This window comes from Fusarium musae, chromosome 5 (genome assembly GCF_019915245.1).
Source record: "Fusarium musae strain F31 chromosome 5, whole genome shotgun sequence".
Classification (NCBI taxonomy): domain Eukaryota; kingdom Fungi; phylum Ascomycota; class Sordariomycetes; order Hypocreales; family Nectriaceae; genus Fusarium; species Fusarium musae.
This window is the reverse complement of record NC_058391.1, coordinates 330835-344443: the sequence shown is the minus strand read 5'-3', so window position 1 is coordinate 344443 and position 13609 is coordinate 330835. Positions and strand designations below refer to the sequence as shown.

The window sequence follows — 13609 nt, the reverse complement described above, 5'->3', positions numbered from 1 at the left end:
TTGCGACGTCGGAACATCTCGTGCTGAAAGCTGATAGCAAAGAAGATAAAGAAATAGCTTCCGAGAGCGCCGAAGCGGCATTGAAGGTCAACGCCCGCTCGGACCCTCCGAATCCCCACTCTTCCAACTGCCGATCCCTTGCGGAGAACTCCACAGGAAATGATCAACGTCAAGGTACCAGGGCTAGCAACGTCAATTACCGTGTCTTTTCTCCGCCGTGTTTCATACAAGTTGCACCTATCTTTCCACGATCAATGTTTAAGGAAACACGCAGAATCGAGTCTGAGATCCCGTCTCCAGAGATTGAGTACTTGATAAGACTTGTCGATAATCAGTGTCGTACACTATCGAAGACATCATGGATCCAGACAAGACCAGCACCGATGGCACAGACAACATGAGGGGTTCAACAGGTTCGCAACCTCTCCTCTCGACACCCGACATGGACCGAAGAATCAGACGCGCCGTAAGTCAGCTTCTCCCTCAATCATGAATCCCCCAACTCACAGACATCATCAGTTTGACCGTCGCGTCATGCCCGTCGTTTGCTGTCTCTACGTCCTATCGTATCTCGACCGTGGTAACATCGGCAACGCCAAGACCGCCGGTGCACAAGAGGCGTTGAGCCTGAGCTCCGATGACTGGGCGTGGGTTCTCAATTCGTTCTATATCGCGTATATCCTGTTTGAGTGGACGACTATGCTTTGGAAGATATTCCCTGCTCATATTTATGTTTCTATTCTCTGTGTTTGGTGAGTCTCATAAGCAAGTTGATGATGTTTTGGTTTTAACCGAGACATAGCTGGGGGACGGCCGCGATGTGCTCCGGGGCAGTTCACAGCATGACTCAATTGATAGTCACGCGCATATTTCTGGGTATTTTCGAAGCTACCTTTGGTGCTGGTGCTCCATTCTTCTTGTCGTGTCTGTACAAGAGGAGAGAACTGGGTCTTCGAATGTCCATCCTGCTTGGCATGTCCCCTCTTGCAAACACATTTGCGTCGAGCTTAGCATACGGTATCACCCATATCAAGGGATCCTTAGCACCATGGCGATTGTTGTTCATCATTGGTAAGATCACCCTGACGATGAATAACGGCACTGACTGTATATAGAGGGCGCACCAACTATCGCCTTCGCTCCCATCGTCTACTTCTTCCTCATCGACTCCCCCGCAACCGCCAAATTTCTCACCGAAGAAGAGCGATATTTCGCCGTCCAGCGTGTCCAAGGTCCCGACGGTGCCAAGAAGAAGGTCAATTGGAGACAAATCATCGCCGGGATACTCGACTACAAGAATTACGTCCACGCTGTCATGCACTTCTGCTGCAACTTTTCTTTCGCGGCTTTATCTAACTTCCTTCCTACCATCGTTAACGCCATGGGCTATAGTTCTATCAATGCACAAGGACTCACAGCGCCGGCTTACTTCACAGCGTTTCTGCTCTGTATGGGCGCTGCGTTCTTCTCGGATCGGTGGGGAAATCGTGGGTTTGTCGTTGCGGGATTTGCTGCCATAGCTACGGTGGGTTATGGCCTACTTGCTGGCATTCAGGACATTCATCGCCCGGGTCCCCGATACGCTGGGGTATGGCTCGCTGCTTGCGGTATTTTCCCAGCGTTATGTATCAATATTACATGGTTACTTAACAATCAGGGACGGGACTCGAAGAAGGGCGCGGGTCTTGCCATTACGCTGATAATTGGGCAATGCTCGTCTCTCCTCAGCAGCTACATGTTTCCAAAAGAGGACTCGTAAGTTACCTTAGCTGTGGATCATTTGCGCAGATCAAAACTAATATCGGGGTAGACCATTCTTTGTCAAGGGTTGCGCGATTGGTTGTGGAATGAGTGGCGCTATTGTAGTTCTGGCATTGTTCATGCATTTCGCACTGGAGAGAGAGAACAGGCGCAACGAGAAGATTCACGGGCCTTTAGATAATGACGCCGAGCTCGATGTTTCTGACGAGGATGGGAACACCAAGAATTTCAGGTACCTGACCTAAGTAAATAGCGCTACCAATCAGATGTCATTGATTCTCGCTTTCTTTCAACGTGCGGCAGCATTAGGCTGCAAGGCATATTTGAAGGCGGATGAGTGGCCCCAAAGCATTAGTAGCCTGAACACAGCCTCAACTAACAAAATCTTTTCCTCCTTGAAAATTCAACTATGGTCGACCACTCACTCAGTGTATTCCAATTGATCCAAATTCCCCCCCCTTCATCTGGCCCTGGGCAACTTTTTTGAAGACAGGTTTCTTCGCAATGGCGACAAACACCGCAGCAAATGCGGGGTCAGCCCGCAATACGGCACCAGGGCTCGATATCTTCAAAACCCCGGAAAATACGACTTTCTATTCCGCGAACCTGTACCAGAGTCTCGATATAAGCAACAAGGAGATTCGACTTCTCGAAATTTCGACACAAACTGGCGATGGCGGTATACTGGAGTGTAAGCTACTGCCTGCGACATTGTTGACCAACGCCCGAAAAAGGTATCTTGCGCTGTCATATTGCGCAGGAGACCCGACAGACACAAAGAAAATCCTGGTAAACGGAGTCAGGTGTAATATCTTTGCGAATTTGCATCATGCACTGGTACTCGCTCGACAGTATTGGATGCAATCGTCTGGACAAGGACCACTCCGACTCTGGGTCGATCAGTTATGCATCAATCAGCACAATTTAAGTGAGAGATCGCACCAAGTCGGCTTCATGAGGGAGATTTACCAGTCCGCCGAACGAACTCTGGCTTGCTTATCGACATCACCGACTAGTGGCGAGGGACTGAAATGGTTCAATGACCTGTGTGATGCTGTCACTTTTCAAGACGATGGGACATTGCAATGCAACAGACAAGGTGAATTAGGTACCAAAGAGGGGGCCGAACCACAAGGGGCAATCTTTGAAAGTGCCATACGGTCCGACACCTCCAGACGCAAGCGTAATAGGCGTTATACAGAGCAACAGTTTCGCGTACTACACTATCTCTTGGACCGCACCGGCAGCGACAAGTTTGCCAACGGATGGATTGCATTCTGCGACCTGCTCAGCAGCCCATGGTGGAATCGAGCCTGGATCTGCCAGGAATTCATAGTATCTGGACAAGTGAGTTTTATGTTCGGACACTATTCCGCCTCATGGGAGCGGTGCAGCAAGGTCCTGCAAGACTTTTGCGAAATACACGGATGGTTTCTGATGAACCGGACTCTTTATCTCCTTTCGAGCGGGCTCCCGATGGATGGTCCCGAGGCTTGCCAACTTGACCACATCCACGACATCGTTCAGGAAAGAGACCTCCATCGCCAAGTCGACCATGTGCGAAACGCATTGAGGATGAAGATCCGCTGGAGCGGCAGCATGGACATCAAGACTCTATTATCACACTCTCGATCTTGTAAATCTTCCGATGATCGTGATCGAGTATATGCTATGCTCGGCTTGGCTTCGCCAGGATACAACATCTTTCCTGACTATTCAAGTGGCTTGAGTGCAAGCGAGGTCATGATAATGACTACCAGAGCAATAATCGAAAAGGAAGATAGTCTAGGTGTCCTAGCGCAAGCTACCAGATTGGTTCAACGTAAGAATCTTGACGTCTCTTCCTGGGTGGCCGATTGGAGCAGTACCGAAGCCGCGGATATGGACTTTACGGATAAGCAACCTCCCATCTGGAGCATCATGCCCCAAGAATCTCCACAATGTGCTTTCGAAACCATTACAGACCCAAACGACCAGATGCAAGCGTACTGCCTAAGGGTTTATGGGACCTTCATTACAAGAATCAAGGTGGGCATGAAATCATGGCCAGATGCAGATTTTAACAGCGCCGAAGGATGGTTTGGCAACGGTCTTGTCTCCATTACGGATGGAGATGAAGTATGGGTCTTACAGGGGCTGAGAGTACCCATTGTCCTGCGGCAATATCGTGATGGGTACCAGGCTGTTAGCTGTGCCTTTATCACGAAGCGGCCGTCTAAAGGTGATTTGGGGACACCGGTGTGTATCCTTGCAGCGGAACGGTCGAATAGGAGACGCATAATATTGTACTAGCGCACTCACACCAATCTTAGTCTACGTCCTGTTCATATTTATGCGGGGAATGCAATATGGACTTTTCATTCGAACAAGTGTCATGGTGCTCTAATTGTATCCTCGCTTAGCAAGGGAGACAGAGAACTATGCTCACTGATCAAGGCAGCTATCGTAGTTAGCGGTCTGGGGCGCCAATGATGCGTTGATCTCAGAGACCGCTTCCTTCGATCCGGATCATAATCCGGGCCTAAAAACGCAATACCCAAACATCACCAAGTCTTTGATTATCTCCCCCAAGACCTCCATGGACAACCATAGCATCCTTTACAACTCCATCCCGAACAACATCAGCGTCAAACCATCCCCTAGCAACAGGTCCATCGGCACCAACCTCTACTCTCTGCCAGGTCCTCACCTCAATGTCAAAAGCCCAGACGTCAGACAGCATCTTTCCAGCACCAGCGTGGCCTAGAGCGCTAGGGTCTCTCTCGCCAAACATAGTCACTAAAAATGTCCTGCTTTGCCCTGAGATCGCCAGTAGTGTTGCGACACTCCTCGCTTCAGGACCTTCAGCGCCATCTGGCTTGTAAGTAACAGTAGACCATGAACTAGTCTTAATGTCATAGATGTCCAGCGCACCGCCCTGTTCTGTCTTGCCATCGAAGCCGTTCATGCGATACAACTTCCCGCCGTGAAATGCGATCGATGAGCCACCACGCGCAGGACCTGGTGCACAAGGAAGCTCAGCCCATGCCATTTTGGCCACGTCAAAAACCCAAAGGTCGTGAAGTCTGTTCTGCTCAGGGCATCCAGAGTGGAGGTAAAGCTGGTCAACGCCATTTGAAGTGATGCAATGGTAGCTTCGACCGTCTGGGAAAGGCGCAGAAGGATCAGCGGGCTCGATAGAGTCCCACGTATTTTCGACTGTGTTGTACCGCCATATAGCTCCATTTTCTTCGATGGGCTTCATCTCGAGACCCCCGCGGCCGGAGAAGAGGAAGATGTTGCTTCCGATGGTGGTGCTTGGGCTGCCGACTCGAGGTGAGGGTGTTTTATCGGGAGCCGTTAGAGTTTGGGCGCCGTGATCTGTGATAATTAGTAAGGGTTGAAAAGTAGTTGACTGTCAGCATACCCTGGGCATCGAGGCTGACTACATCGACTCTGTTGTCGACTGGTTCACGTGGGAACAACTCGCCACCAAAGATGTAGATCTTCTGATCTACCGTAGAGACAGCCTGAGAGGAACGGCATAGACGCTCGCTGGAAGCGATGCGAGACCAGGTGGCCTTTGGTAGCTTGATAGAAGCCATTGTGAGCGTTGAAGGGCAAAACGATAGATAGTTGACGTTGTGAAAATGCGGCTGAGTGATAGGAGGTAAGGGCTCTATTTATACTCCTTCTATTACTTTGTTGGGTTCCACATATCAAGCCATTCGAACATAGTCCACCTGTTTGCAGGTTTGCTATCATTACTGCAGCTAGGTGATCAACATAAACATAATAGTGCCATGCATGAGAATAAAAGCCGTAACCCCACAGCGGGCATGCGGAATCCGCGCCTCCCCATCAGAATAACCAACTCACCAATCAGCGTAGCGAACCTGCTGCACTTGAGACATTCAGGTTAGCTCATCCTCTTAGACCACAGCGCATTAAAACCACCACGGAATCCGCTCCTCCGCTGGAAATCGCCAACAACTCAACCAACAATGCCTCCGAGACTACGAGCCTGTGACGGCTGCTCCAAAAGAAAGGAAACACACCCCACGACTCAATCCCCGAATTATCCGTAGACTAACGAGAATAAACTAGATCCAATGCGTCAGGCGAGATCCCGAAGGGCGGTGTGAACGCTGCTCGAAGCTTCATATCGAGTGCGTGACGACCAGGGAGTCACACAGTACACCAAATGTGGTGTAAGTTCCTTTGCGACCACGTACGAGAAGGGACCTGGCTGACACACTATAGAGGCGCATTGGTAAAGAAAGTGGCGACACTGGAAAGCCGAGTCGCTGAGCTTGAAGCATCTCTTGTGCAGATGCGCTCCGAGATTAGTGCAACTCGGGCCGCCAGTCCACTTCCAACGTTGCGAGGTAATTCTGAGGATACAACGGGTTGCATCTCGCCATATATTCAACAGAATTGCGAAAATGCTGCATCGGTATCGATCTGGACTTGTCTCGGACAGCACTGGTACTTCAAAGGCATACCCATCAATTCCCTCCAAGGTCGAGAGTGGATATCCTCCAAGATCGGCGAAGATGTCTCCCTAGATGGATTCCGTCTCTTTGGATCACAAAAACATCATTTTAGTAGCTCATCGCCACCATTCACCTTTCCGGGACGACAGACGATAGAAGCATTCTTAAGTTCGTTCTTCACTTCACCCTGGCGACTTTTATATCCCGTCATTGACGTCGCGCTTGTTGAGGAGACGTTGGCGGCGGCTTATACCGAGTCACAGTCAGCGCAGGTGTGCTTTTTGGCGTTCATGGCTCTGTGTTCACGGTTGAAAGGCTCTCTGCTGCAGCTCGATGATGGTGATGCCTATATACGTGTGTCGCACAGCTATTTGCCGCAGTTACTTGGCCAGAGCACCCTGGAAAGCCTTCAAACAGTCATCATGCTTGTAAGTCAACGTTGCTCTAAGCAATATGTACTCTGCCCTGACACATTTCAGCAAATATATCATCTGCTCTCAGGCCAGTGGAGTGCCGCTGCTGAACTTCATCCCTACGCCTGCCGTGCTATATACGATCTGAAAGGCTACATCGCACATCCATCCGGGCCAGACACTGGAGTTGATCGTCGGCAAAGACATATCCGGAACCTCTTCTGGCTGTGCTACATTCTCGACAAAGATATAGCCCTAAGATACAGAAGACCACCATGTCTGACGAGGGACTATTGTGACCTGACGCTGCCGGATGATTGGGCAAGGGTATATCAGGACCGGGTTGGCACTACTCAAGGTGGGATGTTCCTCCAAGACGGCTCTATGTGCTTCTCGCAGGACCTTTGCCTGTCGCAGATCAAAGAAAAGATTTGTCTGTTTCTCTGCTCGCTGGACAATTCGAAACTATTGGATGCAGCGATTCTCGGACAAGTTCGCCAACTGGATGTTGATCTCGAGACGTGGCGCTCAAGTATTCCTGTGGCTTATAGGCCGAAGTGGTCTATGAGTTCAGAACATCCACTCCTGCACCCAGATATGTCTTTTGTTCAAAGAATAAGATGCATCCATCTGCAGCTGGAGTACAAGTACCTAATGACGATGATTCATACCGCCGTCCGGAGATGCGGTGCACTATATGGAGTAGACGATAAACTTCCCGATGATCTACATAGCGTTTATCATTCAAGTAGTGATATCTCTCTTGAGGCGAGTCGCACTACTCTTCAGATCTTCAAGTCACATATAGATATCCTTCAAGAGGACATGTTTGGGTAAGTCTAACAGGCCTCTTTACTCAATCTATTCTAACATTAACAGTCATATCGCTATTTATCCACCGATAGCAGCCATGACACTGTTCATGAACCTTCTCCTCCATCAGTCTGATCCACGGGCCCGAAACGATCTTGATCTCTTAGCGGGCTGCGCAACACTGTTCCAGGATATGCCGATGGCGGACTTGACGGATAATGATATCGACTGTATTCAAGAGCTGAACCGGTTCATTTCCGAACTGGTCCGTCTTGGGAACAGTGCGATATGGAAGGCGAAGAGAGAATGGAGGAGCACAACCGGGATATCATCATGATCCGGCACTGACAGTCGCATATAAAGTTTTTGACCTATGACCGGGCCGTATACCCGCTGACGACTATCCGTCGCATCCAATTGGTCTGACCGGACCTCAAAGAAGTAACGTCTATCCGGTCTGGATTTTTATCCTATGCGCCCTCTTTTCACTAAAGAATTCTTGCAATTTGCCGTCCACGCCTTTAATTGACGCTTTTCATCCTCAAGATTTGATGCTACATTAACCGGGCCAAGATTCCGGTCCCGCTTATGATAAGCACCATTTGATCTGAACAAGGCGTTTCCCCGCAATCATGACTAGCAGAGGGTATTTAGAGGGCGCACGCCAATGATAAATGAAGAATAACAAAGACATAAAAGACCAAAAGCCAACTCAGAATTCAACGTCGACAAGAAACATCATCAACCTCACTCATATCAGTCATGTCTTCAACCACCACCATTCAAGCCCAAAGCGGCACCCTCACCATCTCCCCCAACTCCAAACCCACCCACGGCCATGAACTCAAAGATAAAACCCCCCTTCAAGCAATGTCTCACGGCGACGTCGTCCTCCGCGGCATCCCCACGCACCCAAACTTCGCCTCCCAGCGCCAATGGCAGCTCGAGCACATGGCCGCCGCCTTTCGCCACTGGCATCGCGAAGGCTACGTCGAAGGCATAAGCGGTCACATTTCCGTGCGCGACCCCGAATTCACCGATGCTTTCTGGACAAACCCCCTAGGCCGCCACTTTGGCCTTTTGAAAGTCAGCGATATGATCCTTGTCAATCTGAAGGGGGAGGTCATTGGGGGAAACCGTACGCGGCCGCCTAACTCAGCGGGGTTTTTGATCCATGCTTCTATTCATAAGGCGAGGAGCGATGTTCATGCTATTTGCCACTGTCATAGCATTCATGGAAAAGCTTGGTCTGTGTTTGGAAAGCGTCTTGAGATGTTGACGCAAGATGTGTGTAAATTCCGAGGAGATGCGCATAGCGTTTATGATAGTTACGGCGGTGTTGTTTTGGGAAGTGAAGAAGGAGACCGCATCGCAGCAGCAATGGGACCCAAAGGAAAAGGCTGCATCCTGCGAAACCACGGTATTCTAACCGTTGGACAAACCGTGGACGAGGCAGCGTGGCTGTATACGTCTATGGAGAGGAGCTGTCGTGTTCAGCTTCTCGCTGAGGCTGCGGCGGCGAATGGCTTGCCCAAGGTGCTGATCGACGATGAGGAGGCCAATTTCAACTTTGATGTTGAGAGTGATCCTGAGATTTGTTACTGCGAGTTTCAGGCTTACTACGATTTGGAGGATGAGCTGTCCAATGGGGCTTTTAAGAACTAGGAGAATGGAATGCAGGTCTATCATATTTTCTGTCCAGTGTTGATCTCTTCTTAATAAAGTCCCGCTAATGCCCTCCACTTCTATAACTATACATCGTGACATGGGGCCTGCACCCATGTTACGCCGTCCCCGATGCTCCAGTGCCTGGTGCTTCGTACGTCCCGAAACTTGGCCCTTTTATTCCCTGTTTGTATCGATGAGAGTCACTTGTGGTCTGGTTCGACCATGCTTATAGAACAACGACCGCCGCACAAGATGAAGCACATGATCAAAGTCTAATTGAGCTAACTTTTCTTGGCCGTGGGATTGGAGCATCTCATACGCCTCAAGGCCGGTCAACAAGTCATCATATTTGTTTTTATGTAGCAATTAGTTAGTAAACATGGTATTGATGTCCAAATAGTGGGCTCGACGTGTTATCTACAGTTGAGACTTGTGGCTGAGACCTTGTTCCGGCACAAAGAATCTAGTGAAAGTCTAAGAGGCGGTGGATTGGTTGCTTATTAAATCTTTACGAAAAGAGGCTGGTTGAACTGAGATTGAGGCTCAAAGCTCGGTGGCTTGAGAGGTTGGCCTAATGTCTTGAGGAAGAGGTAATGGTTGCAAGGTTGATGTATAGAAGCAGAAATTACAGGCTTTTGAACACCGGATCACCTTTCATAGCCTCCGCTTGAACCCTATGATGCTAGAACCTGGGCATTTACAAAATGAAATCTTGTTCTAACAAGATTTAATACCATTGGCTAATCACCATCTTGAATATCATAAATAGATTTAGAATTCCGTTGTAGTCCAATGAGAAACACCATCTGTACACTCAAGCTCCAGAATTATTGAACTCTAAAGCGAAGATGTGCCTAGGCACCAACGGCAGACTGTCGACGTATGAGTTTGCGTTCTAAGTCCTTTTAGAGCATTAAACTTACTACTGTCAAAGCACATGTCTCAATAGTAAACCGAGTCTAAGCTGCAAAGATGCTTTCTGATTTGAGGTCTCAGACATGTGTTTAATTTATAAAATCCACCATTCTAGGCCACAGCCCTGAGGTCAACTGTGTTTGCCAAATAAACTTTGCACATTTCAGGATTTTTTGCCTTGTGTTTTCTAGAAAACTTTTCATTGAGACTTGGATATGTGGAAAGCTGCTCTAGGTCCTCCATATTGAAGACTGGGGAGTATTGCCGTCCCAGGCCATTTCATGATACCTAAATAGCAACTCTCTCTGACAAGTGCGTTTTAATCCTCCCATTCCTCCCTTCAGTAAGCGTCGCAGATAAGTGAAATGGGGAGCATACCCACTTTTCACTGTCAGAGTGAATGATCTTGTAATCATATCCGAACTCAAAAGATCAGAAAGGACGCGGCTATTTCTTCGAACCGTAAGGCTGATCGTGTGAAGACAAAAACAGCGAAAGTTCGTAGTGCCAGCTCGAAGGCTGGGGATCCATCAGAGCTACCATCGACTTGCTTTAAAACCAGAGGTCTTAGATGCACTGCTCATGGATGTAGAGAACCCACGAGACGCAGGTTGAGAGGCGCGTGAGCTAGCACCATGCCCCATAGCCCGAGTCCCGAGACTCGGGCTCGGCCGAGATCGAAATGGTCCATCGAAGGGCTTGCTCTGGAGTGTGGATGTTGAACTGCGGCCGCCACAGCACATTATGGCTAGTGAATGTAATAGGGGGCTGGTGTATGTGGAGGTTATCAGATTGATAGAGGGAGGGTGGGAATAAATTTTGGAGTTTGGGACGTGGATAACGTGATGAGAGTGAGGAGGCGGGTTGGTTTTGAAAAGGAAGATATTTTTCCGATCAGGTAAAAGGGAGGGAGGGACTCTAGCAATGAGGGATCAGGACGGCTTCTTATACTCCAGCAGCTGCCAGTAAGGTTACTGACTGAACTATTATAAAATCATTTTATTCTGCTTTCAATCAGGAGAGTTATCTTTATTAATGCTATTTGCGGATTACCTTCTAAAAGCTAAAGTTAAATGATATTCTTTTAGTGTATTGGCTTGATATGTCTCGCTGAGACGTCATAAGCTTTAGCTATCTAGAAGTGTTATTTGCAGTTGAGACTTGTGGCTGAGAGCTTTTTCTGGCACAGATAACCTAGTATCAATCAGTAAACGATAACGAGGGCATACTTATGTTGGTTCGCCAGATTCGGATTTGTATTTTCTGTAGCTGTCTGTCTTCACCTGGCCCATCATTTTATGATTGTGAGTGTCGTGCAATTGGTCAACCTGCCTCTGACGAAAGCCTAACTACCCCATCGCCTATCACCTTCCACACAACAAAGGAGGCTGGCTGAGATCTTCCATTGAATCACTCCAACAAAGGAGTTCCTTCTGTGATCACCTTCAGCTTAATTTCCGAGGTGAAGGCGTGTTCAGTCACGTATTGATCTAAAGCTCATCTCTGACAACTACACTTTCGCAGCTGTATCTGGACTAACCAAGGTCCTGCAAGGAGGAAACTCCATCTTTGACCTCCGTCATTAGGGCGGATGCAGGGAAGAGCACATTGGATATGAGCAAGTCAAATGCTTGATACATACGTCAGGCAACATATCAGACTTAGACGTAACAGCCTAATACCAACTGAGAGCTTATCAACTAATCCAATATCAAACACACATACGTAGCAGGGGTATTGAGCACTCGCTTCATAACTCTACAAAAAGCGTAGCTAGTTGACTTGTGATCTGAGAGCGTCAAGCTAGCACTTCCGAAATAGTCTCACCTGGATGATTATATCGTTTTCGACCTATCACTTATCTAATCGGCAGCGAGTAAACCAAGGTTGGGTAAAGGATGATTTCCAGATGCTTTAGAAGTATAGCTCAATTCAGCATCAATTCCAGACATTGTATTCTACATGTCCTAACAAATCAACTCCACAAGCATTTCAGCCACCCCTACTAGACCTGATAAAACGACGTATCAAGCCCAACATGCTCAGGGTTAACCTCGCTCAGATTTCTACCGGACCAACCACAATCCCAGAACGTGACCAGCGCCCAAAGCTTAATGAAGCTATGGACATACCCAAACACAACTTGACAAATAACAAGCGGAAAATCAGAAGGATACTGGAGAAAGTGAGGGATGATCTTGATAATTTTTGTCCAGAACATGAACACTAAGAAGATCACCAATCCACCGGCATTGAAGTCTTCAGCAAGGGCAAACGTCGTGATGAGCGCTGCATCCCAGAGTATAGCAAAGTTTATAAGACCGGCCCAGTACACCATGAAGCAACTCCATGTATACCGGGAGATGAAATCCGGATCACGAAGCATGACTGGATTACTTCGAAAAGTCGTACGTGCCCAGCGAAGCAACTGATCCTTGAACTTGGGCGACTCACCAAGCGTCGTCTCAATAGTCGCATCCTCTGTGTCCTGAAACTTGACAAGCCACTTCTTCTTCATGCCCTCTCTCGTCAAAAAGTTATCATCATCGGGTCCCAAGCCCTGACCACCGAAAAGTCCAAAGCAGAGCTTTTCATTGCAGAAGCGCTGGAGAAGGTCAGTGTTGTTGAGGAATTCAGTGCGGTACGCCGCTGTTCTGCCTGAGATGACGAACACTCCACCGTCGATGGCGTTTGATGCACGGAGTTCCCAGTTGTGACGCTGCAGGTAGTTGCATGCGATAAAGTTGACGATGGAAAGCCATGTCCAGACTCCTGGTGTTGTGCGACGAACTCGTTTTTTAGTGGCTACCATACCGACACTCTGGTCTTCGAAGGGCGCAAGAACAGAGGGGATAAAGTTTCTTGGCCAGAAGACATGATCGTCTGCGAAAATTGTAACAGGCGTAGTGACACTTGGCATAGCATGAGTGATCTGTCTTCTCTTACTCGGCTCCGGAAGCGCTGAAACAGAGATCTCAATATGAGGCGCATCAATGCTTAGTTTTCGCAGAACAGTCATGCATTCCTCTCTCAGAACAGCACCAACCGTAACAACCAACATACAAGCAGGGTTATTCGCAAGGATACTCTCCACACACTCCCGAAAGTCAGGACCATGAGGATCAATAGTTGGAAGAATAACAGTAACATCATTCCTCGAGAACGAAGGATCCTGCTTTACCTCTGCAGGACGATACATCCACGACCCAACAACATGGCCTAATAGCCGGTGATACCTCAGAATGAAGAGCGTGCAGAATACTTGTGTCCAGATATCATTGAGGAAGAGCCAGATGGAGGTTAGACTTGTGAGCAGTGGAACTATAAGTAGGATAGATGGAAGGATGCGAGAGGGGATGTGGTCCTTTGAAGGAAGGGCGGTTGGCCATGGAAAGAGTGGCATGTTGATGATCTTTTGATGCTGATCTGCTTACCGAGTGGACTGCTTTTGAGGTAGAAGTTGGTAAAGTTGGCAGAAATCAACTGGTTTCCAAGGAATTAGAATTGAGGGTTTTATAAGGGCGTGATGAGTGCCGTGACACTGTTTTGTCTGGGCGGTGATTC

General features: G+C 48.4%; 5 protein-coding genes across 5 annotated transcripts; 3 read left to right on the top strand and 2 right to left on the bottom strand.

The window, feature by feature from the left end:
• Positions 1-358: 358 nt before the first annotated feature.
• Positions 359-2006, top strand: J7337_006466 (uncharacterized protein; the record flags this gene model as incomplete). The annotated part of the gene is made up of 5 exons (XM_044824129.1): positions 359-466; positions 520-752; positions 803-1071; positions 1116-1755; positions 1811-2006. The coding sequence occupies 5 exons, from the start codon at positions 359-361 to the stop codon at positions 2004-2006; spliced, it is 1446 nt and encodes a 481-aa protein (XP_044679786.1).
• A 259-nt stretch (positions 2007-2265) lies between these two features.
• Positions 2266-2570, top strand: J7337_006465 (uncharacterized protein; the record flags this gene model as incomplete). The annotated part of the gene is made up of 2 exons (XM_044824128.1): positions 2266-2495; positions 2522-2570. The coding sequence occupies 2 exons, from the start codon at positions 2266-2268 to the stop codon at positions 2568-2570; spliced, it is 279 nt and encodes a 92-aa protein (XP_044679785.1).
• Positions 2571-4282: 1712 nt separating this feature from the next.
• J7337_006464 (uncharacterized protein) lies at positions 4283-5345 on the bottom strand (the record flags this gene model as incomplete). The annotated part of the gene is made up of 2 exons (XM_044824127.1): positions 4283-5121; positions 5168-5345. The coding sequence occupies 2 exons, from the start codon at positions 5343-5345 to the stop codon at positions 4283-4285; spliced, it is 1017 nt and encodes a 338-aa protein (XP_044679784.1).
• Positions 5346-8224: 2879 nt separating this feature from the next.
• On the top strand, positions 8225-9127 carry J7337_006463 (uncharacterized protein; the record flags this gene model as incomplete). Its single annotated transcript, XM_044824126.1, has 1 exon — positions 8225-9127. The coding sequence occupies one exon, from the start codon at positions 8225-8227 to the stop codon at positions 9125-9127; it is 903 nt and encodes a 300-aa protein (XP_044679783.1).
• Positions 9128-12050: 2923 nt separating this feature from the next.
• J7337_006462 (uncharacterized protein) lies at positions 12051-13448 on the bottom strand (the record flags this gene model as incomplete). The annotated part of the gene is made up of 1 exon (XM_044824125.1): positions 12051-13448. One exon carries the CDS (start codon positions 13446-13448, stop codon positions 12051-12053), a length of 1398 nt encoding a protein of 465 aa, XP_044679782.1.
• Positions 13449-13609: the final 161 nt, after the last annotated feature.